Source organism: Papilio polytes, unplaced genomic scaffold, assembly GCF_000836215.1.
Source record: "Papilio polytes unplaced genomic scaffold, Ppol_1.0 DF823691.1, whole genome shotgun sequence".
NCBI classification, from domain to species: domain Eukaryota; kingdom Metazoa; phylum Arthropoda; class Insecta; order Lepidoptera; family Papilionidae; genus Papilio; species Papilio polytes.
In genome coordinates this window covers 2,684,146-2,707,834 of record NW_013525513.1, presented here as the reverse complement: position 1 = coordinate 2,707,834, position 23,689 = coordinate 2,684,146, and the positions used below count along the sequence as shown (strand labels likewise).

The window sequence follows — 23,689 nt, the reverse complement described above, 5'->3', positions numbered from 1 at the left end:
ATCTCGTAGGCGTAAAAAGTCTGCTGACCTTGAACTTTACCGCGGCGTACAAAGTCTGCCCGTGCGAACGGTCGCTTAGGCTATATATTTTCACGCCGTTAAACTTAGGGGTAAATATTTTGGATAAAAACCCTAATGTGGGAAAGAGACCATAAGGAAGGAAGGTTGCCATAGTTTGACATCATGTCATGTCATATTGACATTTGCAATTGATAATTTCACAGATGTGAACAATAAAATGAAATTATAATTTTATGCAAATGACGTCTCGTGGGAACAGCTAGTCTATACAAATATTATAAAGAGGAAAGATTGGTATTCTTGAATGTATTGAAATAACTAAAAATTACTGGGCAGATTTCAGAAATTCTTTCAATACTAAAAAGCTATGTTTTCGCTCAGTAACTTAGGCTATCTTTTATTAATTTTTAATATCACGCAGACAGCTAGAGTCCAATAAAAGTAAGAATGTTCCTAATGTTAAGCTATAATAACTAATGTATATTTTTATAAATATACAAAGAAATAGAAAGTTCACAGGATGAGACTCTCTGTAAAAACAAATTTAAAAAAATATGGAAATCATTACAAATGATAGTACAGCTTTATAATGATAAGAATTTTTACGTCGGTCCAGTAGTTTTTGAGTTCATTCATAAAAAATAAAAAATAAAAAACTTTCCTCTTTTCGTTTTACCTATTAAAAGCATATTTTTTGACAAGTCTGCAGTAAAAATAACATGACAATATATTTAAAGTGTGTAATTGTCCTGTGACAAAGAGAATCACCATTGGGCAATGTGGGAACGGCCCAATTACTGGCCGCCGTTTATTGTAAACACAAACAGGTCGTTGACCCCGGCGCCCATTAAATGTTAAAACAAACAATTATAATGGATGACGTAACAGAGGATGTAACTAAAATGTTATGGTCCCTTCGACAGGTTTATTTCATTAATGTAACATAGAAATGTAATTTAAAGACCTAAATATAACTTTAAAAAAAATCTGAGTTCATTTTTTATTATTACACTAGGTGTTCACGACGTCGTCTGCGTGAATTTCAAAAATATATTCTTTGTTACTCACAGATAAATTACCTTTCTTACGGTAAAAGAATTTTTAAAATTGGCCCTATAGTTAGAGTTCTGTTAATACATACCAAAATACAAATCTTTCCTCTTCATAATATTAGTTTTTGTTAATATTTGTACTATAAGAAACATTTCGCTTTTACAACAGTATACATGGACAATTTTTTTATCAAACTATCCGAGAGTAACATAAATAAATATTCGTTTGCACTGTTATAAAAAACGGTATTGTTATCATAAAAAAATTAAGCTACCGTTAACTTTAAGTTACATTTGTCCGTTATCGAAATTGTGTCAGTTGTAGAATACGATAAACTACAGGTTACTTTATTACAGAACCTATCAGTGTTATTAGTTTAAATTTCGGTTACCAAAGGGCAGTTCAAACGTTTAACCTTTCATTGACGATAACCCTTTTTTAACCAAATTGCAACAGAACTAGATACCTTTATTATTATAAACTGTTGCTCCCAACCTTATCCACGCAAAATTAAAAAAAATAATAAAAAATAGCGTGTGTTAACTTAGCTTTTTAATGGTGATTTTAGAAATTGGACCAGTTTTTGAGTTATTTTAATACATACAAAAACACAAATATTTCCTCTTTATAAAATTTAAATTAATTTAAATCATAAGCATAAAAGAAAAAAAAACAGTTTTCTATAAGAAAAAAACCTACCAAATTAAATCACAACGCAACGCATTACAAAACGTTATACGGAACAAGGTTGGGTACATTGGCTTGTGTAATTACGTCAATCCGTGTAATTATAGTGATGTATCGTATGAATTATCGATAAGCGGTGCGCATGCAAGCGTAACGATGTTGCGGCATCGAAATTCTATCGATAAACTCGCCATTGTTCGTGGCCGTAACGCGTCGCGGCGGATGTGACGACCTAATCTGTACATCGAGATGTTATACGATATTATATCTGTTTTAATAAAGAAGATCCTAGTATCGATATTAGGTTAGCATGATATGGGCATGATATGGCGAGGGATGAATCGCATGTAACATGAAGGACGTTAGTTATGTGGAGGTACACCGGTAGAGGTAGACTTAGAAAGAGATGGATGTATTGCGTGAAAGGTAACATGATCAAGAAGGGAGTGATGACTCAGATGACGGATGATTATGTGATGAGTTATGTGGAGGACAAAAACTTCGCACCGACCCTAAGAGGGGTATGGATATTAAAAATCGATCTCAAAAACTACGAGAATCTTTCTTATTTTCAAGACAATATTAAGCAACCGAAATGCATTTTAGACGGTACCACCTTAGCCAATCTGTTATGCTTAAAAACCTAAAATAGCACTGCGAATTCATTTAACGCGGTTGAACTAAAGGACATTGACTAGTAAAGATTTTACAAAAAATGGAAATTAACATGAATAAACAGATAATTTTAACCCAGTCTAACACTAGTAATAAAAAATATTACATGAACCCACAAAAGCAATACAAAATCGGTTGTACAAATAAAAACGAAAAGTATTGCTCACCCATGTCAAAAATTATTTTATCTTAACACTAGCCTTTGCTCGTGTCTTCGCCCGCGTTAAATTAAAAATATAGCCTATATTACTCACTGATAAACTTAGCATAGGCGTAGCTTTTTAATCGTGAAAGAATTTTAGTAATCTATATAGTATTTAAGTTATTTCAATACATACAAAAATACGAATCTTTCCCTTTACAATATGAGTATAGATATAGGAGCTTCAATATTAAGAAATTTTATCGCTCTGTTATAATTAAAGAATACCGTATTAACCTGGTTAACGAAGAATACTTGCGTAAGGCGGTTACATCGGAACACTTTCTGCATCGGGCTAGCTGTTAATATGCCAATTAATTCCTATAATGACTTGAATCATCACTAGGAATACCATGCTTTATTACTTTGTCGGATATGCTAAAACCAGGATTTTCCTTTTAATTTATTACATCTACGAAAAACATATTTTCATCTGCATTTCCGAAGAATACGAGAAGTATGGTCTTTTATACAGATTACTAACAGTTAAGTAATGTAATATGTTTTTAAACAATTTAGTTATTATTACTGAAACAGCTTTAAAACATTTCGTTATTTACTTTTTAATATAAAAAACAGATAGATAAAAAAACGTTTTTGTAGAAGTATAAATTAATTTCGTTTTTTTTATCCTGATTTAATTAAAAAAGTTGTTGTCATCTTTTATTGGCAGAGACGTTAACATAAGAATCATCTAACATTGTTTATGAGAATGTTTATTATGTTATATTAAAACATAATTGCTTGTTTACATCATAAAATAATTACAAGAATATGTTAACCGGAAGTTTATTGACTTTCGATTATTTAAATTGGAATCATATAAGATTTCTACATTATTAAGTAGCTTTAGTGAAAATTAGACTATGTGGGACATGGTTAATCTATACTATTATAATAAAGCGTAAACCCACACTTCTTTGTTGCCTAAGATGTCAGCAATTACAGCATATTTTTGAATGATTTTTTCTTTAATGAAGAGCCCTACACTTACGTCACGCTTTAGACTATATATTATCACGCCATTAAACTTAGGGGGTAAATGTTTTGGATAAAAACCCTAATGTGGGAAAGAGACCATAAGTTGCTGCCAACATCAAGGAAGCAAGATTGCCAAGGTTTGTAATGTCATGTCATTTTGACATTCACACGGGAACAGCTAGTTAAATTTATAGTTGTTAATATAATTACATTGGATAATATTGGTTAATGTAATAAGCAAAGACCTCCATTCTATGTACTTGAAATATAATACAAAAATCTGATATCTAAACATCTTTAGTATAATCTGTGAATTCAATCTTAGGCAACTAAGACATTAAAAAAACGAATCTGAACTCTCATAACTTCAGAATTCAAGCAGACACATAAAAAATTAAGTAAACACACTACAGTCATGCAATAAAAAGTCTGCAATGGTTGATATAAATTTCCTCATCTCTCCCCTCTTTAATGAATTGATGTCTGAATAGGGGTCCACTACAAATGTTGACAACAAATTGCAATTTATTCCCAAGTATAGTAGAATCTCGATAAGTGGAAGTCCAAGGGAAACACAAAATATTTTAAGTTATAGAGGCTTTAAGTTAGCAAGGGTCTTAGTTGTAGATGTTTTGGGTTTTGATGGGAAGGGAACATATTATTTTTTTGAAGTTATAGAGGTTTTTAAGTTACCAAGGTTTGAGTTACCGAGGTTCTACTGTACTGGTACTTAATAAATTAACAGTTACAAATTTTACTAAGCATAAAAATGTTGTATGTATGGTTGTTTATTACTTCAATCTAGAATGTGTGTATGGATTATTGTATGAAATAATGCATAGGCTATTCAGTTTTTAAATGACACTAATTTATACTTTGTATTTTAGTCTAATATAAATATGAAAGGACTAGGTTTCGCTCGCGACTCTGTCCGCGTGGGTTTAAAAAAAACAAAAGTGAGTAGCCTATGTATTCTTCCAGGCTATCCTCTACATCTATACCACATTTCATCAAAATCCATTCAGTTATTTAGGCTACAAACTGTAACAAACAACTATCCATCCATCCTAACTTTCGCATTTATAATATTAGTATGAAGTATGATGTATGGATGTTTGTAATCACATAACTCAAAAACAGACCTGGATAATTTTTAGTACAGATGTAGAACACTTAGGTTACCTAGCAAGTATTTTAATTTTGTACAGACACTATTGCAGGCTTAAACTAGTATAGATAGGAGCTTACCCACGAATTGCACCAACTTGTTGTTCCGATGGTAGTTCCACTGCAGCGAATAGATGCATTTCACCATCACGACCAAACACCCCGCCTGGGATCTTCCTGAAAATAAATGTTTATTGTAACAATATTCTTATAATGCACACATGGGGATCATCAGCCTTTGAGGCAGAGGAAGCTAATAGTAAAAATGTTTTTTTTTTTATTTAAAAGATGCTTATAAACATGTGATCCATAGTAGTAATAAAACTGAGTGTAGTTTCTAAGGTACCTATCAAAATTGAATACATTTTGTGGTATATATCTACTAGCTTTCGCTTGTGACTCCATCTGGGTGGAATTAAAAAGGTAGCCTATATGTCCTTCCAGACTATCCTCCACACATATGCCAACATCTATCCATCTAAACTTTTGAACTTATAATATTAGATTCTACATTTTTGATTCTCTAGGTAGGGAGATATTCCCCCTACTGGCAGCTATGACTCATTTAAACACCTCAATATTTCTCCTTAATATTTCGATAAAATTTCAATAGTAATATTGATACCATTACTGCACTGATCATCTTATACACAGATTGACAATTGTAGCGAGGTTACAAGTGGAAAATCCAATATAAAATGTCTAATTAACAAAACATACCTGAGAAATTTTTTTAGAACACTTGCGATAGTATACACGGAGTAATTATCCACATTAACAAGCCGGCCAGTCTGTAAAAAGTGTATCAACTTTTTCATAGCACCTTGATGGCCGGGAGCGCGAAAAACATCACGACGTAACGGTGCCTCTTTGTTTAACTTTAAAATCAGCACCTGAACACAACACAATCCACTTAAACACTCGATCAATACAGAAATACATAAATTACTGAAGTTTTCATACTAACAAGCAAAGGACCCGGTATATCATCTTTGCAGACTTCGTGAAGGGGTACACCGAATTTAACTTTTTCCAAACGTCTTGGATATGGGAGGGAATTAGGATGTCCGCAAGACGTGACTACGTTACTCAATGTAGCAGCTCGCCGGTGCATTCGTCGCGCCCAATTGCTCATTTTTGGAGATTATTGAAAAGTCGCGATAAACAATGATTTTTTTTAAAACTTTTCTTCCGAAACCCGCATACTGTGTTAAAGACTCATCGGCAGTAATTCACTATTAGAAAATAATTGTAATTATTGACAATTTCAATTTAGCTTCAAAGGCGGCAAGTTATTGTCTAGTATCATCTTGACCACACCTCCATAATTTGTATTCAAAACATTTTAATGTAAACTGTTCAAGAGCTATTAGAGATTCGCTTAATCTTATCTTGGATAAAAATCTCTTGCGTTCAATAGCAATTTCAATGCAATATTTCTTGACCTTACTATGCTATACTATGAATGAAGTTAGCAGTTTTTCTATCTTTTGTCACTTTTGTTGTAGATTTGTAGTATTAGAGTTAGACGTTTCGTTTAAAGTGTTGTCAGCAATTAGTTTCAAACTCCCCAACTATGATCAGGTTTTAGTTATTCCACAAAAATTATTCACTATAACTACGAAGCAAAAATCATTATGTGATCTTTTAGAGTGACACATATGCTATAAAATTGTTACAAAGTTCATTGAAAAACAATAAAGAAGAAATTCTTTGTAGAGGAGACCGCATTTTTAATAAAATTCATAACTTATATTATTTTTTTTTGCAGTGAAAATGCCTTTCATCAGACTAGTAGGGAAATGGACATTTTGAAAAACTCCTCCGAAAACGGGAAATTCGTAAAGTTGGCGATATATCTTTTGTTACCAGATTATATATTTTTCCTTGGTTGGCAGATTATAAATATATGTTGTTGATATCACAGGTCATTAATTTCTAGAGCTTCTTAGTCTTTTAGAGCACTAGTTATTTCGTTTAAATTAGGAATAATTAAAATTGATTAATGATAAAAAAATCGCAGATATATGTTTTTTTTCTTTAAACTTTGAGGTGGTAATATATTACTATAATTCTTTATGATCGGTTAAATCCACTGCCCTGTGTAAATATATCTATGGTTTAATCGAAACAGCGGGATTTAACCAGAAATTAAAATTCTCACTTGCAACCAACTGCTAAGCAATCTCGGTTCAGGACAGGACTCTGTGACAAACTATCAGTTTATAGTTTCAGTCAATATGTTACAAAGTACTCTGTGGTTTCAGTCGTTTCAGAGCCTCTGTGTCAGTGGCCTGTGGCAAAGTGTCAAATTTAAACGGAAATTGCGATTTTTGTAATGCCCAAATATGTGTTTATAATTCGTTATTAATGCTTTTACTTTCATACGCTTACCACACAAAGTAAAATATTAAATAAACGCAAAGTATTGTGTAAAAATTAGAAGCACCCTGTTTGGTTTATATTTGCTTACGATTCGAGTACCGAACACGTTAGAAGGTAAAGTTTTCAACATTGAAGTAAACAAATAAATTTTTCGCAATAAGTACTCTTAAAGTTGGATGCTGATTGCTGGAGACTAGTCATATGTTAAAAAATAATTTATTATGTTACAGGTTAATAAATTTTACCCTCTAAACATAGAATAAAATGGCATACGTGATAGAAGATGAATGGCAAGAAGAGCCGGTGACTTTGCAGATGCCTGCTCCACAAAATCCGCGCACTCAGCACTACAGATCTCGTGGAACTAGAGGTAGATATCAACAAAATGATTTTAACAGAACTCGAGAAATCAATCGCGATGGTTCAAATGCTTATGGTCATCAATCTCAACATTCACGTCCTCAAAACAGACGCGGGACACGTGGTAGACAACGGGAAAGGTCAAATTGGAGACAATCAGAGGAAAATTGTAATGAAGCATCTGGTAGTCAGGCAGCATCAGCATCAGAAAATGGGACAAAATCAAAAACATTTACAATGATAAATGAACATGGGGTTGAAGTTTTAGATTGGAATAAACTGAATGCTTCTTATGACCAGGCACAAAAAGAGAAATGGGCTAAATTGCCAGCTATTGTCAAGAATTTTTACAAAGAAGACCCAGAAGTTGCTAATATGTCACCGAAACAAGTTGCAAAATGGCGACACGCTAATTTTGATATTCAAGTGAAGAGAACTTTTGAAGATAGGACCGATTTGAAACCCATTCCTAACCCAGTATTAACATTTGAACATGCTTTTAAGGACTACCCAGAGATTTTAGCTGAAATATATAAACAAGGCTTCAAAAAACCTTCACCAATCCAAAGTCAGGCATGGCCAATACTTTTAAGAGGAGATGATATGATAGGAATTGCTCAAACCGGTACTGGAAAAACACTAGCTTTCTTGTTACCAGCTTTGATTCATATCGAAAATCAGGTTGTACCGAGAGAAGAGAGAGAAGGCCCTACGGTGCTTGTTTTAGCACCAACAAGAGAGCTGGCCCTACAAATACATAAAGAAGTATCTAAGTACCATTACAAAAATGTGAAATCTGTATGTGTATATGGTGGAGGAGACCGTAGAGAACAAATAAAGGTTGTGTCTAAGGGTGTGGATATAGTGATAGCTACTCCTGGTCGACTCAATGATTTAATTCTGGCAGGTCATTTAAATATTATCAATTTTTCTTACATTGTTTTAGATGAAGCTGATAGAATGTTAGATATGGGTTTTGAGCCTCAGATACGTAAGTCGTTGTTTGATGTGCGACCGGATCGCCAAACCGTGATGACGTCAGCAACATGGCCGCCTGGTGTGAGACGTCTCGCTGAATCTTACATGAATGATCCCATACAAGTCAATGTAGGATCATTAGATCTTGCTGCGGTCCATACTGTCACTCAGAAGATAATGTTTGTCGAAGATGAAGATAAAGAAAGTATTTTAATGACATTCATCTCTAATATGGCTCCAAATGAAAAGGTTATTGTATTTTGTGGCAAAAAAGCTACAGCATCTCATATTAGCACGGAATTAAGTGTAAAGGGTATAGAATGTCAGTCTTTACATGGTGATCGAGATCAAAGTGACAGGGAAGCGGCATTAGAGGAAATGGAGGATGGTTCTGTTAATATTTTAATAGCCACTGACGTTGCGTCCAGAGGTATTGATATACAAGACTTGACACATGTTATAAACTTCGATTTTCCTCGACATATTGAAGATTATGTGCACCGTGTTGGTAGGACTGGTAGAGCAGGAAAAGTTGGTACATCTATAACATTTGTAACAAGAAGTGATTGGTCACATGCTAAAGAACTTATCAAAATATTGGAGGAAGCAAATCAAGAAGTGCCTGATGAATTGGAAATGATGGCAAAACGATTTGACGCTATGAAGTTACGTAGAGCCGGTGAGGACCGTGGAGGACGTGGCCACAGAGGCTCACGTGGCAGAGGATCTTATGGTCATAGAGATTCATACAATAGATATTAATTACTCTCTAATTGTGCATGGATATACTATATGCAGCTTATTTCAAGTATTTTTAAACATGATTAAAAATTAATACTGTAGAGTAATGTTTCAAAGATCAATAGTCTGTTTAATTATTTCTAGATAATAAAAAAACAATTTCCTGCTTTACATTATAAGTAAAAAATGTCAAATTTAGTTTAAACATTTTATACTACATTTTAGTCTACAAACAAATGTGTAAAATCAATTCCCACCGCGATTATCTCAAATGATGTCTGTGATTGTTATTGGTACAGTCAGCTTCATAAAAATGTATTTATTTACGAAGCTAAATTTGTTATACACCCCGAATTTCGATTTTCTTTTCTTTATTCATTTGTTCTTTTATTCCAGAACTTTCTCGATAGTCCGATTTACATACATTTCATAATGGAACATTCTCGATGCCGTTTCGAATATTCCAGACATCTTTTCGCGAACCTCATTTTTGCTGCTGCGACCGAACATACTAGAAACAGCTTGATTATTTGGATATGAATTCCGCTACTCATCAATAGATGACTTCGCGATATTATTGATGGATAAGTAAATATACAGGTTTTTAAAGTTATGTAAATGTATACATGTTTAAACAGCTGACTGTACTTCAGTTATAAAGTATTACTAGATTTGAATCTTTAGGTTTTTAGTGTTATAAGTTCTTTTAAAGATTTTCTTACTATTTCTAGAATAAGGTCATTTGACCATTGTTATGTTAAGTGTTTATTTTGTGACTGGGTTCATACTAGTTTTATTACATGCAAGATAGATAGAAACGTTTTATGGTAGGATTTTTCAGCAGTGCCAATTTACTTAAGATATCAAACATATCTTATATAAGTTGTGTAACATTCCTAGCAAATGTATGATTCTAAAAAATAGGACTATTGGAATAGTGTATTTTGCTTCAGTTGTACTGTCTGTGGTAACCCATGATGACTTAAATTATCTAAATAAAACATTAATTTCCATTATACTTAACTTTAAGAATTCATGTTACTTTGAAGCGTATAGTAGTGGTATTATTATTGTTTTAAGTGATTATTTTTGGTTTCAAGTTGTCAGGAACGCTGACAAAATATTTATCGGAATTTTGTTGATATCTTGAAGATGTTACCCGTATTGTTCTTAAGTGCCTCATATGACGTGTTTTTCATACTTTCACTTTATAAAAAATGTAAACAAATCGTTTTATTTTAATTATTTATATCATTTTCAGATTCTCTAGGAAGGGGGCAACTGCCTCCCTCGCTCTTGGCAACACCCAAGAAAATAGTGGTCGCCTATTTTTCCGCATTACCTTTAACTAAAATTTCGTGTCCACTTGTTCGCGCAATTTCCTTAATAATGGGTTAAATTTTCTCTGCTTCACGAAACATCTTATTAATGTTCATACTTTATTTAAGGTAAATAATATAAGTGGTTAATCCCCAAAAATGTATCGAATCGATTCATAATTGATGGAAGAAAAAATGCTTTGAATATTTATACTGACATTTATTGTAGTATTCGTTTTAATAATTGTCTTCATAGGAATAAATTGCACATTTAACTACATACAGATTATATCAGCCACAAATCACTTAGAAGCAGTCAGCGTATATTTATCAAAACCGCAACAGTTTGATACTTAACAAGTTATAACAATAGACACATCAACTCGGAGTGCTCTTCTAACAATTTAGTGAATTAATTCCATAATGAGGTAATAAAAACTTGCTTAAACAAAACAAGTAAAAAAGAGTATATCGGGGCGGAATAGACACTGGTACAACAGTTTTCACGATCGAGAAAATAAAATCTGACTGAAACAACAATTCAAAATAAATAATGTCGATATAATTACTAAAAAAAAAATCTATACAAAATGAACAGATAGATAAAAATCTAAGAATTTAGACAATTTCCAATCGTTTCATCTCCTTCAGTAATTCGACTCCCATCTTGGCTGGGGAACGGGTTACGATCACATTGGCCTTTTCGAGTGCCTTTATTTTATCCATGGCACCACCTTTGCCACCGGAAATAATGGCACCGGCGTGTCCCATACGTCTGCCGGGCGGTGCGGTCAGACCAGCAATAAAGGATACCACAGGCTTAGCTTTTTGACCCTGCAACACAACATCACTTTTAATCCAATAATCAAAGGTCTCTTAAGAAACCCTTTAGTGTCGATTTACTGCAAATGTACACTTAAGGACTGTTTAACACATTTCCACCACTACAATTTTGTATTTAAACATTCCCCGAGAGTTTGGTATGTGAAAATTGTAGCAGCATTTATTGTGTTAAGTAATCAAATTACCAAGTAACAGTTAACTATACACTAATTAAATTATTAGTATATGTGTGAACATTGATGATTAAATTAATGCTAGTGGCGTATAAACTGATAAATTCACTGACACACCGATTTCTGAAGTCATATAAATGCAATTCCAAAGTACATGTACAGTGAAAAATCACGCATAAACTAGATAATTCACTTATAAACTACCATTCTATCTGAATGACACTTAGGGTCTGTCCTACCAAATAGTAAATTGTCAAGTAACAATCCAATGTATCAAATATTTGATGGAAATATCAGATTTTGTTCTCTTATCTGACAGTTCATTTTTAAAATATCTGACCCTCTATCGGCCAGTGGTGGGACAGGCCCTCAGAATTAGTTAAATAACACGTTCCTACGTATAATTTACAGATGAACTGCAATGAATCAATTCAAAGTACTTTAAAAATGATAAAAAACAAACTTCAAAAGTAAATCTGATAAAATCACTGCAAATACCACACTGAGATTGTGATAAGAATAATGAAACCTCTTTGCATTATCTTGTTCCATTACCTTTTTCGGCTAAAAAGAAGAACATTAATTGAGAAATAAATTCAACAAAGATCCTAGTCAAATAACTAACAAAATTATAAGGAACCTTTCTGCTTAACAGTGCTTTTAAAATTATTACAACTATATATCCTTGCTTTGCTCCTAAATTGTCCAGCAAACATTTTGTTACTCAGTATTTTGCAATTGCAATATAATAACTATAGAATTTTTAAATCAGTCCTGTAGTTATTGAGTTATTACACACACAAATACAATCTTTCATCATAAAAACATTAACTTACAGTGTTATGTTGGGTAAGATATTCCGAAGCCAATTCTTCAGCTTGGCCACCGATCTCACCGATCAGAATAATTCCTTTCGTCTGTGGGTCCTTGAGGAACACCTCCAAGCAATCAATGAAGTCTGTTCCATTGAAGGGGTCACCACCAATACCGACGCACAGGGTCTGTCCGAGGCCAGTCTGAAATTTGACATGATAATTTAAAAGGAATCCTACTTTAAGGCAAAAAATATCTTTAGTATGCTTTTTTAACATAAACTGTAAAACTATGTGATAGTTTTAAAAAAAAATAAAAGTTGGACTTGAATGCAACATTTTCCGCCAACAAATAAAGAAACGAAAATAGGATCATAAACCTCAGAGTAATAATTGTACAATTACAAAACAAAACAAAACAAATCATTGAATTGAGAACCTCCACCTCTTTGAAGTCAGTTAAAAAATGTGATCAGCAGAAAAAAATAATTCTTATACACTCAAAGCACTTACAACAGTAGTTTGATGGCAGGCTTCATACGTAAGAGTACCAGAACGAGATACCACTCCGATACAACCAGCTTTGTGCACCGCGGCGGGCATGATGCCGATCTTACACTTCTCTGGAGCAATGATGCCTGGGCAGTTAGGCCCAACCAGCCGGGACTTGTTTTGCCGCAGAAGGGCATGCTTCACACGGACCATGTCCTGGAAAATTATATAATAGTTGCATTAACCACGAAACTTGATAGTAGAATTGCAAATTCTAAAAGTATAAGTGTAATTTTTATATGACAACATTTCTTAAAATGAATTGGCAACCCTGTCTCTTGGTAATGTCTCTTCTTTATTAAACATCTCTCTCAACACAATTCATTAAGCCAGTGCTTTTCAATATTATTAATAACAATTTACTAAATTTTAGTTGATATTGTTAAACCATATATAGCCTGTGTGTACATGTTAAAAACATAATAAATCAACCCTTACTACAATTTTATTGTAAATTATTTTGAAAAGTGATGTTGCAATATGAAGAAGGTAAAGTATGGTAGTTACACAACAAGAAAATCTACATTACTGATTTATAGATGAATTGAACTCAACTCTTTATTGCTTTGTTAAGAAACACACATAAATTTACATTAATATGGGGGAAAACTTGTAAATTTATTTAGAATCTTAATTCCATTACAATGGAGATAAAAGTCCACATATATGAACAGAAACTTATTAAGATTGGAAATTGTATAGTGAAAAATGAATCTTAAGGAATAGCAGTTAAGAGATAAATTAAATGAAAAATTCAATATACTTACATGTTGGGGAACACCTTCCGTAATGCAGACGATAAGAGGAACTTCCGCAGCAATAGCTTCAAGTATAGCTGCTGCTGCAGCTGGCGGTGGCACATAAAGCACTGAGGCTTGAGCTTGGGTCTTCTCCATGGCCTCTTTTACGGAGGCAAATACAGGTTTCCCGAGATGCTCGGTTCCCGCTTTCTTAGGAGACACACCTCCAACAATATTTGTTCCATAGTCCAAAGCTTGCTGGCTGTGGAATGTGCCCTGTTTACCGGTGAAACCTTGAACAATGACTCTGGTCTCTTTGGTTAGCATGAGATTTTTACGTGTTTGTTCATATGGCTTACCACCACTTCCGCATGATGAGTATCTCACACTGGTGAGTCTCAGGCCATCTGTGGTCAAATTAGTAGAAATACATAATAAATACAGCAAAAAAGTTTTTCAGTACAAAAAACTTAAAAATTGCTATTTTAATACTGGCAGTTGTCTGCAACTATGTCAATGAGGAATTAAAAATAAACTTTTTATATATACTAATAAATAATATAGTCTATGTTTGCGATAATGTAGCTTTCTATGGTGAATAATGTCTGTAATAGATGAAGTGACGTAGCTATAAAAAATTATGTAATTTTGTATATTCTTGCATGTCTTTGTTATTAGTTTGCAATAACAAAACATTTGTGATAAGGAGTATTGTTTGTAACTACAAAGATCAAAGTTCAGTTAAGTTTTTAGAAACACTGCTGCATGCTGTTGAAAATTGTTATAGTACATATTTAAAAATTAGTTACAAAAAATAGTGATTTCTTTCCTTTTTTATATATTTAAATGAATTAAGTTACAAACACATGCTTGGGACCTTGCATGTTCATTTTTAAATTGATTAAAGCGTAATAATTGATTTTTTTGTCAATTTCTGGACGTTCGTTTTACTTCATTAGGTACAGTGTTTAAAAATTATGACTGTAGACATCAATTATTTATAGATGAAGGTCTCAGTGAAATTAGCGTTTAATTGATCTGACATTGTACAAAGCTAGGATACTAATAGATCCATACATATTGAGAATTATCACATGATGGGTACCATTTAATACAATTTTAATTATTGACTTTCAAAAAGTCTATGGCAGTATGACAAGGTTATTATCATGTAAAAGAATAGTATGATAAAACTTTGGTGTTTGTAATGATAAGATGGAGAAATACATAAGGATAAAATATGAAAGTATATGTTAACTTACCTTTAAACCAAGGAAGAATTCGACCTGAGACAGCCATTGTATAATTTTATCGGAAATTAATAAAATTTCTACTATGACACTGACAGCCTGCTAGCCATTACGTAATGTCACATTAAAGAAATAGACAACTTCTGAACCTTGTCCTTGTTCTATCAAATTATTGACGTTTTTAAACCAATTCTAAAAAATAATGGAGCTTTAAACTTTGTTCTGTTTTATTTTAAATAAGCCAATTTAAATTGTTCAATAGATTTACTGCTTCAAAATTGAAGACAAGATCAATTATGAACCTCAACAATAGTTGAATTTGCCATTTTTATATTCTATATAATATCTTTTGAACTGATTGGCAGTTTGGCATTTAAACGTCATTTATGTGTCAAAAAATAGTAAGGTTTTAAAAGGGCGCCACGTACAAGGTGATATTTGTTATTATTGCGAGATAACAAGAAACAATTAATTCGCAAAATGTGTGGTTCCGATAAAAAATTAGGAGAAATACGTGCTTTAATATTGGTTGGCGGTTATGGGACTCGCTTGAGACCACTGACACTGAGCAGGCCAAAGCCACTTGTAGAGTTTGCAAACAAACCAATTTTGATGCATCAAATAGAAGCTCTTGTTGAAGCCGGTGTAACACAAGTATGTGATATATATCTATACAATATTATTGACGTTGATTATTTATTCTTAGTTCCCTAATATTAATATCAACAAATTCGTAATATTATGACAAGTAATTTTTAGGATATAAGTACCTAAGTTTTTGTCCATTTTCCTGGAATAGTATGGACACGGTTCTGCGGTTACAAGTAAAAGTTTACCAGCTTACTTAGGTCTAAAAGTAGTTGCGTGCACAAGAAATATCCAATTTTATTACAACTAGGAAATATGACTAGCACTGCACGAATTTTTCAATTTATTTTAAACTAATCTATAAAAAAGGCTTCAGACTAGTTAAAGCTTGAAGTTATGTTGTAAATCTATATGTTTTCAGGTGATATTAGCAGTGTCATACAGAGCAGATGATATGGAAAAAGAATTAACTGAACAAGTGTCCAAACTCGGTGTCTCTTTAACATTTTCTCATGAAACTGAACCATTGGGTACCGCTGGACCTCTTGCACTAGCTAGGGACTTGCTTGCTACAAGTCCGGAACCATTTTTTGTGTTGAATTCTGATGTTATATGTGATTTCCCATTTAAGGAATTGGCTAAATATCACAGGAGTCATGGCAAAGTAAATAGTAATTTTGCTTTTTTTTATAAAAGGTTATATTGTAACTGAAAGAATAAACAATTTATTGTAATGTAAACCAATCGTAATATTTTCAATATAATTTTATCATATAGTATTCATCTTACTAATATTATAATTGTGAAAAATTAGATTAATGGATCCTAGTTATCTTACTAATCTTAATGTAATATTATAAATGCGAAAGTTTAGATGGATATATGTGTTAGAGTTTGTAGCCTAAACGGCTGAATGGATTTTAATGAAATTTGGCATAGATGTAGAGGATAGTCTTGAAGACTACATAGGCTACTTACATATTTTTTTTTCATGTGAACGGAGTCACAGGTGAAAGCTAGTTATCTATAAATGCCTCAACAAATCTTAAAGATATTTAGCAAAAATGTAAAACATTGCAAGATGTTATAAGCTACTAAGCTTTCTATATAAGTGAAGTTGCAGCAAACTGCTAGAAATCTATTAAGTTTGTTTTAAGTAATAATTCTATAACTAACAAATCATGCTAGGTTTTAAATTGTAATTAATTGTTTGTCTTATTCCAGGAAGGTACCATTGTTGTTACCAAAGTAGAGGAGCCAAGCAAATATGGTGTTGTTGTTTACAAAGAGGATGGTCAAATTGAAAGTTTTATTGAGAAGCCAAAGGAATTTATTTCAAATAAAATTAATGCTGGTGAGTAATCTTTACTTATATTGTAACAATAAAAGATTTTTATTTTTGTTTTAATTTGTATTGAAATGACTCAAAAACTTCTGGGTCGATTACAAAAATTCTTTCACCATTAGAATACTATGTTATCAGTGAGTATGGCTGTGCTTTTTATTTTTAATTTCACACAGACAAAGTCACAAGCAATAGCTAATTTACAATAAATTTAGTAGACTAGACAGGTAGAGGTAAAACTGGAACATAGAGTTACTGATAACCAAAAAGGCGAGGTTTTATTTCCATTAACAAAAACAATTTTTCAAATATACTTATCAATAAGTGTAGTGTTATCAGTATTAGATTACTAAGAAAACATTATTGTATCTAGACAAATATAGGCGGTATCTAGCCCTGTGTTTTAACCATACTTTTCCACTAAATCAGATAAAATGTATATTGTAACTGTATATTGTTACAAGCGCCTGGGCAAGAATGCGCCTTGACGGGAAATTTTTTATGACTAGAGTGGTGTAAAGTTTATTGTTATTTGAGGGTAATTGAGACCGGAGACACCCCTTACTGTCAATCGCCCAACTGCGCCAAAGTATTATGTAAAGGTTTAAGCTAGTAAATAAATAAATAAATGCCTTCTTTGTTTATATTTTCTAGGTATGTATATACTAAATCCATCTGTACTGAGTCGTATTGAATTAAGACCGATGTCAATAGAAAAGGAAGTGTTCCCGTTTATGGCACAAGATGGTCAGTTGTATGCAATGGAGTTGCAAGGTTTCTGGATGGATGTTGGACAGCCTAAAGACTTTTTAACAGGTAAATATATATTAGTTTATGTTACGAATACGCTAACAGTTCAATAATATTTTCACTTCTTTTTAAGTTCGCTCTATTTTTAAATGACTTCCAAAAGGAGGGTTCTCAATGGGGATGTTTCCTAATGTTACAAATTCAAATAAAGTTATGTTTAATATTTTAAAACCTATAATAACATTTGGAGACCTTAAATGTTTGTCTCCATTGAAATATAAATTAAAAACGCTGCAATATTTTTTTCCCTCCATTACTCTATCTCAGAGTCACCAATCAGAGCTCGGTGACGTAGCTTCTTCGCAAACAACATGGCAGTGTGACCAGCTTCAGTGAATGTCAGTGCATTTTGTAGTTATAATTTTTTTTTAATGATTATAATAATTGAGTTTGCGTGTGTTATATTATGAGGACTCCATTATTAAGTGTATTTATATTTACGACATATTTTACGAGCAAATTTTTCGATCACTATGACGAAAAAAAAATAGTAAAAGTTATTTGAATAGCTAATTCAATTTACGTCTGGTCACTTTGAATGACTTTGACAGACCGCGACGCGAGGTTTGTTAGCAAAGATGTGACGTCATGTCATGAGGCGTTTTCGAGGTCTTTCGAGAAGTTGTTTTTAAATAAGTGTTTTTGTAATTAAATGTTGCATATATGATTTTTATTATATTTTTTTTCTTGTTTAGATATGGTTTATCTACATAATAAAAGCAATTCCAAAAATTAGGAAACATCCCCATTTGTCTGTATTTTACATTACTTACAGAAAACAAGAGTTTCAATAAAATTATCAAACTGTTTCATTGACTGCCTTTTAGAATTACTTTTATTTGGAACGAACTTTGGCCCGCGATTCCGTCCGCGTGGTTTAAAAAAAATAAAAGTGAGTAGCCTATGTGTTTGTCCATATCTTCTATGTCTATGCCAAATTTCATAGAGATCCGTTCAGCCGTTTAGGCTACAAACTCTAACATCCATCAATCTAAACTTTCACATATTATTAGTAGGATTAATAGGATAAGAATTACATTATAATAAAAAGAAATTACTCATTTGTAGTTGAAAAATAAATTGCGTAATCTTTAATTATAATTCACAAACAATTATTTCTATTATTTCCAATAAGAATAAAAAAAATTATATGTAAATTTATCAACAAAACCTTTTTTATTTCCAGGGATGTGTTTATATTTGAACAGTCTAAGGCAAAAGAACTCGGATAAGTTGCACAATGGTGCGGGAGTGGTTGGCAATGTGCTGATAGACCCGACAGCAACCATCGGGAAAGGATGTAGGATCGGACCTAATGTTACCATTGGACCAGATGTAGTTATTGAAGATGGTAAGTTTTTATAACATCTTACACTAATCAAGTGGTAATTTTTAATATGAGAATGGATCTGTCTAAAAAAATTTTTGAGTTTTATATTTTACCAGTTTTTTTTCTGGCTGAATACTCAAACTGTACTGTTAATACTATGTAGATAATATTTGACGAATTTTAAAGACGTAGAGTATAAAAGTTAATATAAACATAATAAACCAAAGCTTTTATATGTCACAGTAAATAGGTATTTATGATATTACACAATTATTTACAAGATAATAATATTTTCGTCCTAACGTCAGTATTCATATAAAACGCAGTTTATGTGTCACGATTTTCATTGTATTAATAACTAAAGATGTGAAACTCATTATTACTGTATGCTTAGTGTAGATTTTATGTAAACTAAGAAATTTTCTTAGTGATTACGATTCTGAGTATGAATTAATTTAATAAACGTGAACTAAAACTTTAGTTATAATAAGATAAGGTGGCGAGCGAGCGGCCACCTGAAATCGCTGAAAAAGCGAAACGACCGCTGCCCATAGACATCCGAAATTGCGGATTCATTGCCTACCCTTAATCGACGGAGGAGACGCACATAAGGAGGATCTTTTCCCTTCCAATATGTCTCCTCGACGATATAATCCACTTTGCCATCCCATCCTTTATAAGAAAAGGGTGGGATGGGAAAGTGGATTTTTATGTGATTCTTTTTATATGCGTCTCTTCCACCGTTTCTTAAGGCAAAAAATCTGTAATTGCGGATATTGGCGCATCGAGTTTTCGTCCTCCAAATAACTCTGTCATCCGTCATCTTAGTCATCACTCCCTTCTTGATCATGTCACCTTTCACGCAATCCATCATCTCTTTCTCTGTCTACCTCTACCGGTGTACCCCTCCACATTCATAACTAGCATCCTTCTTGTTACATGCGATTCATCCCTCATAAAATGCCCATACCATGTTAACCTTTTATTCCTTTATTTTTTTACCATTCTGGTATTCTCAAACTTAATCTAATATATTTATATCTAATTTTATAGCTATGATATCATCATCATCCTCCTTATCCCACTCTCGTAGGGTCGGGGCGGCAGGTTTTTGGCTCCACATAACTCGTCATACGTCATACGTCATCTCAGTCATCGCATCTCTTTCTAGGTGTACCTCTACCGGTGTACCATTCCACACTCATAACTAACATTCTCCTTGTAACATCCCAGCTATAATAATAATAATAATAATAAACTTAATTTCAAGCTACATTTCTTTTTTGCTCATAGTTTGTTAGAAACAGAAAAAAAACTTAATACCTATTTTAGTCACACATCTAAATGTTATTCTAAAATGTACAATCAAATATAATTAAAAAAGTACAATTATGCAGTGATTGATATATCTACAATCCAGTCAGCTGGCAATTATATGTAGAATGGTATTGGTATAATTTAAAAAAAAATTAAAATATTGTAATGTATAGGTGCGTGTATAAAACGCAGTACTATCCTGCGAGGGGCGTGTGTTCGCCAGCACGCGTGGTTGGACGGTTGTATTGTGGGCTGGAGGTCGGTAGTCGGCCGCTGGGTACGTATGGAGAACTGCACCGTGCTGGGAGAGGATGTCATAGTTAAAGATGAACTCTATATTAACGGAGGTCAGGTGTTACCGCACAAGTCTATAGCACTCTCAGTGCCGGAGCCACAGATTATTATGTAACTTTGTATGTACAATTTGATTTTATATGCTTTAGTATATGGCAGTAAGGGCTTGTAGATTTTGTAAACATAGGTAACGTTTTTTATGTTTTTTAGTTTGTCTTTGATTTTTTTGTATTTTATTAGATTGAATTACTATTAATAATTAAAAATAGTAATATTTAAAAAAATCTATGACATTTTCTTTATGTCTTCAAGTGATATTTTGTCTTGCAAATTAAAAAAAAAAGATGTTATTAATTGAAAAATAGTATAGTGCCAGTTGTTTACAAAATTTATAAGTTCTTTTGAAACGGACTATAACTAAATACATATTTGATACTTTCCATACATTAGTACAAGTATTAAAATAAGTGTAATTAATATAACCTTTTGAATGGACATTGAAATTTACGATTTTAATACTTTTGTACATTTTGATAAAGTTTATTTTTTATTTAAGAACATTGCAGAGAAAACAATATAATCCAATCTTACCTTATGTTTGTATCAGAACAGGTATAAATATTTCTGCAGTGGATACTTATCTAGGTATAAGTGTTTTCAAATATCTTAACAGGTCAAGTTGTGCTTGCGAAATACACACTCCATATCGCACTTTTATTCATAAAAAAAATTAACTCAAAAAAATTTTTTTTTGGGAAATCGCGTATTGAAGTTCGAAATGTTTACAGGAGATTTAAGATAAAAGAGAAAGACGTCGTATCTCTTTTATTTTCATTCTATTGTGACTCGAGTTGTATAATAATAATAATATTTTTTTTTAGATTAAAAAAATCATCTATGACAATTAAAACTAAGTACACAAAAGTTAAATATATGACAAAAAAAGGACAGTAAGCCCAACATAAGTAAGCGTTGCAATGCAGAACAGATAGAGCCTTTGCTCAGCTATATGTTAACTACCCCTGGGGTAATCTTACTAATATTATAAATGCGAAAGTTTAGATGGATGGATGGATGTTTGTTAGAGTTTGTAGCCTAAACGGCTGAAGGGATCTCTATGAAATTTGGCATAGATGTAGAGTATAGTCTGATAGAACACATAGGCTACTTGCTTTTTTTTTATTCCGCGCAGACGGAGTCGCGGGCGAAATCTAGTAAATAATAAATATTAGTCGTATTCTTCTCGCGAAAATAATGTTTATGGAAAACTTAAATTTTGAGTCATTTTATGAATAAAAGTGCGATATGTACATCGCTTTACCAATGTTTTGTTCTGTGCAACATCTTGCACGATTTCTCGAGCCTACAAGATATTTGAATATCGGCTTACTTATTGAACATACAAAATTTTGAATAAACACTACGATCCTAGAATCCTAGTCATCCTATTTAGTTATGTTTCCATTAATGCCGATTTATTTTGTAAGTTTTATAACAAATATAATTTTGTTACATAAAATATACACAAATGTATAAATTTATTATTATTTTATAATTAAATTTATGTTAAAATTTTTTTTAGTTCTTTTTAAAAAAATATTTCTAAACTTTGTTATGACGAAATGTGCATTCATTTTTGCTGCCAATGTTTTATTAGTTTTAGGCAAATATTTAAATGAAAGGTAGAAATTTTTAGTTTTAATGTTTGAGTTATGCATATTTTTTTTAAATTTGTATTATAGTTGGCTATGAGGACCAGATTCCAGTATATTAAATGCATTTGACTAAATATGTATATTGAGAATTTAAAAAAAAAAGTTCTCAGCTAATTGCAATGTTTTTTGGTATTCATAATTTATGTATGAAAATGTGTAAAAGGAAATAACTAATAGAAATATAAAAAAAAGTGCAATATTTCATAACTTAATAAGCAAAATTAACTTCAATAAATTACTTTTAAATTAAAACGGACTGATTACAATTGCCATACATTCCAGTTATTTCCTCAAAAAAATTAAAAAAAACTTGCTATGCAATTATTAAATGCCATTTGCAACAAATTAGTTGATATTCTGTAGTAATAAAATTATATGTAAAATACATATTTTTATAGGTATCATTGAAAAAAACTGCCATATAAAAAAGAAAACATTTCTTTGAATACATAGGTAAATTTTGTGAAATAACCAATACAAAACTCAATAAAGAATTTTTTTTTTCTAAAAATCTCAAAAAAAAAGTTTAAATCATTCAATGCTACCTATTAAAAGTTGTGTACTAAGCAACATAATGTATATGACATAACTTAATAAAAATTGTCCTAAAAACTTATTCTATAATGATTTTTATACCTTTATAACATAAGGTTTAAATTCCCTAAAAGAAGGACGCCTGCAGTTCCTTTGGTAAGTCTTTTTGACCAAATTCCCAAAAGAAGGAGGTATTCAATTCTGTATGTTTTTTTTTCTTTTTTTATATGTTACGGCATTACTCCGCCGCTAGTGGACCGATTTTGATTTTTTTTGAATTACCTGTTCGTGCACATTCTCATTCGAAACGTATTATATAGTGGCTGTTACTGACGGTGATCCACTTTAAAGGCGATATAGTGGATCATGGAAACTTGATACAGCAGAAAAAGCTAAATACAAGCAATTTTTTTTATATAACATAAGGTGGCAAACGAGCAAACGGCCACATGAATCCGCCAAAATGGCGAAGCGACCGCTGTCCATAGACATCCGCAATTACAGATGCGTTGCCTACCTTTATCCGACGGAGGAGGAGACGCACATAAAGAGGATATATCCCCTTCCTGTGCATCTCCTCCACAGTCAAATCTACTTCCCCTTCCCATCCTCTCCTTTTAAGAAAAGGGTGGTAAAGAGAAAGGGACTTAAATTAGGCCTCCGGCACCACACTCATCAGACGAAACACAGAATTGCTTCCATTTCTCGCCTGTCTTCTGTGTGGTCGTGGTATTACTGTGGGCGAGCCGGCTCATTCGTGCTAAGATGTTAAAGCGGGCACTACCACTGTTAAAAGCCATTTTTACATACAAAGGCT

The 23,689-nt window shown here is 32.4% G+C and overlaps 4 protein-coding genes across 7 annotated transcripts in view; 2 read left to right on the top strand and 2 right to left on the bottom strand.

Annotated features, from left to right (window-relative positions):
• The window catches only part of LOC106104255 (rho GTPase-activating protein 20), a 27,172-nt gene extending 20,843 nt beyond the window's left edge, over nt 1-6,329 (bottom strand). For 2 of the 3 annotated variants that reach the window (XM_013284248.1, XM_013284247.1), the window contains exons 1-3: nt 5,754-6,329; nt 5,507-5,679; nt 4,868-4,963 (exon numbers count right to left, since the gene is read on the bottom strand). In XM_013284248.1, coding sequence (XP_013139702.1) covers nt 4,868-4,963; nt 5,507-5,679; nt 5,754-5,921 — 437 coding nt within the window. In that variant the 5' untranslated portion in view covers nt 5,922-6,329. The remainder of the gene's footprint in view (nt 1-4,867; nt 4,964-5,506; nt 5,680-5,753) is intronic. The other variant, XM_013284249.1, reaches the window with a different exon arrangement.
• A 716-nt stretch (nt 6,330-7,045) lies between these two features.
• Nucleotides 7,046-10,478, top strand: LOC106104294 (probable ATP-dependent RNA helicase DDX53). Its single transcript, XM_013284303.1, has 2 exons — nt 7,046-7,285; nt 7,402-10,478. Exon 2 carries the CDS (start codon nt 7,436-7,438, stop codon nt 9,269-9,271), a length of 1,836 nt encoding a protein of 611 aa, XP_013139757.1. The 5' UTR covers nt 7,046-7,285; nt 7,402-7,435; the 3' UTR covers nt 9,272-10,478.
• Nucleotides 10,479-11,109: 631 nt separating this feature from the next.
• Nucleotides 11,110-15,070, bottom strand: LOC106104317 (succinyl-CoA ligase [ADP/GDP-forming] subunit alpha, mitochondrial). Of its 2 annotated transcripts, XM_013284334.1 has the most exons (6): nt 14,952-15,070; nt 13,717-14,096; nt 12,911-13,105; nt 12,422-12,601; nt 12,141-12,149; nt 11,110-11,403 (listed from the first exon to the last, which is right to left on the bottom strand). In XM_013284334.1, the coding sequence occupies exons 1-6, from the start codon at nt 14,986-14,988 to the stop codon at nt 11,188-11,190; spliced, it is 1,017 nt and encodes a 338-aa protein (XP_013139788.1). In that variant the 5' UTR covers nt 14,989-15,070; the 3' UTR covers nt 11,110-11,187. The 2 variants fall into 2 exon arrangements, with proteins under 2 accessions (XP_013139788.1, XP_013139789.1); XM_013284335.1 differs by lacking the exon at nt 12,141-12,149 and having other exon boundaries at nt 14,952-15,069.
• A 254-nt stretch (nt 15,071-15,324) lies between these two features.
• LOC106104313 (mannose-1-phosphate guanyltransferase beta) lies at nt 15,325-21,732 on the top strand. The gene is made up of 6 exons (XM_013284328.1): nt 15,325-15,593; nt 15,949-16,191; nt 16,752-16,881; nt 17,527-17,688; nt 18,869-19,033; nt 20,503-21,732. The coding sequence occupies exons 1-6, from the start codon at nt 15,420-15,422 to the stop codon at nt 20,736-20,738; spliced, it is 1,110 nt and encodes a 369-aa protein (XP_013139782.1). The 5' UTR covers nt 15,325-15,419; the 3' UTR covers nt 20,739-21,732.
• Nucleotides 21,733-23,689: the final 1,957 nt, after the last annotated feature.

Coding starts and splice junctions, on each gene's coding strand:
- LOC106104294 (XM_013284303.1), top strand. CDS start 7,436: ATGGCATACGTGATAGAAGATGAATGGCAAGAAGAGCCGGTGACTTTG.
- LOC106104317 (XM_013284334.1), bottom strand. CDS start 14,988: ATGGCTGTCTCAGGTCGAATTCTTCCTTGGTTTAAAG. Junction 13,106..13,716: donor CGGAAGGTGTTCCCCAACAT/GTAAGTATATTG, acceptor ATAATTTTCCAG/GACATGGTCCGTGTGAAGCA. Junction 12,602..12,910: donor CCTGCCATCAAACTACTGTT/GTAAGTGCTTTG, acceptor GTCAAATTTCAG/ACTGGCCTCGGACAGACCCT.
- LOC106104313 (XM_013284328.1), top strand. CDS start 15,420: ATGTGTGGTTCCGATAAAAAATTAGGAGAAATACGTGCTTTAATATTG. Junction 15,594..15,948: donor TTGAAGCCGGTGTAACACAA/GTATGTGATATA, acceptor ATATGTTTTCAG/GTGATATTAGCAGTGTCATA. Junction 16,882..17,526: donor TTCAAATAAAATTAATGCTG/GTGAGTAATCTT, acceptor TATATTTTCTAG/GTATGTATATACTAAATCCA.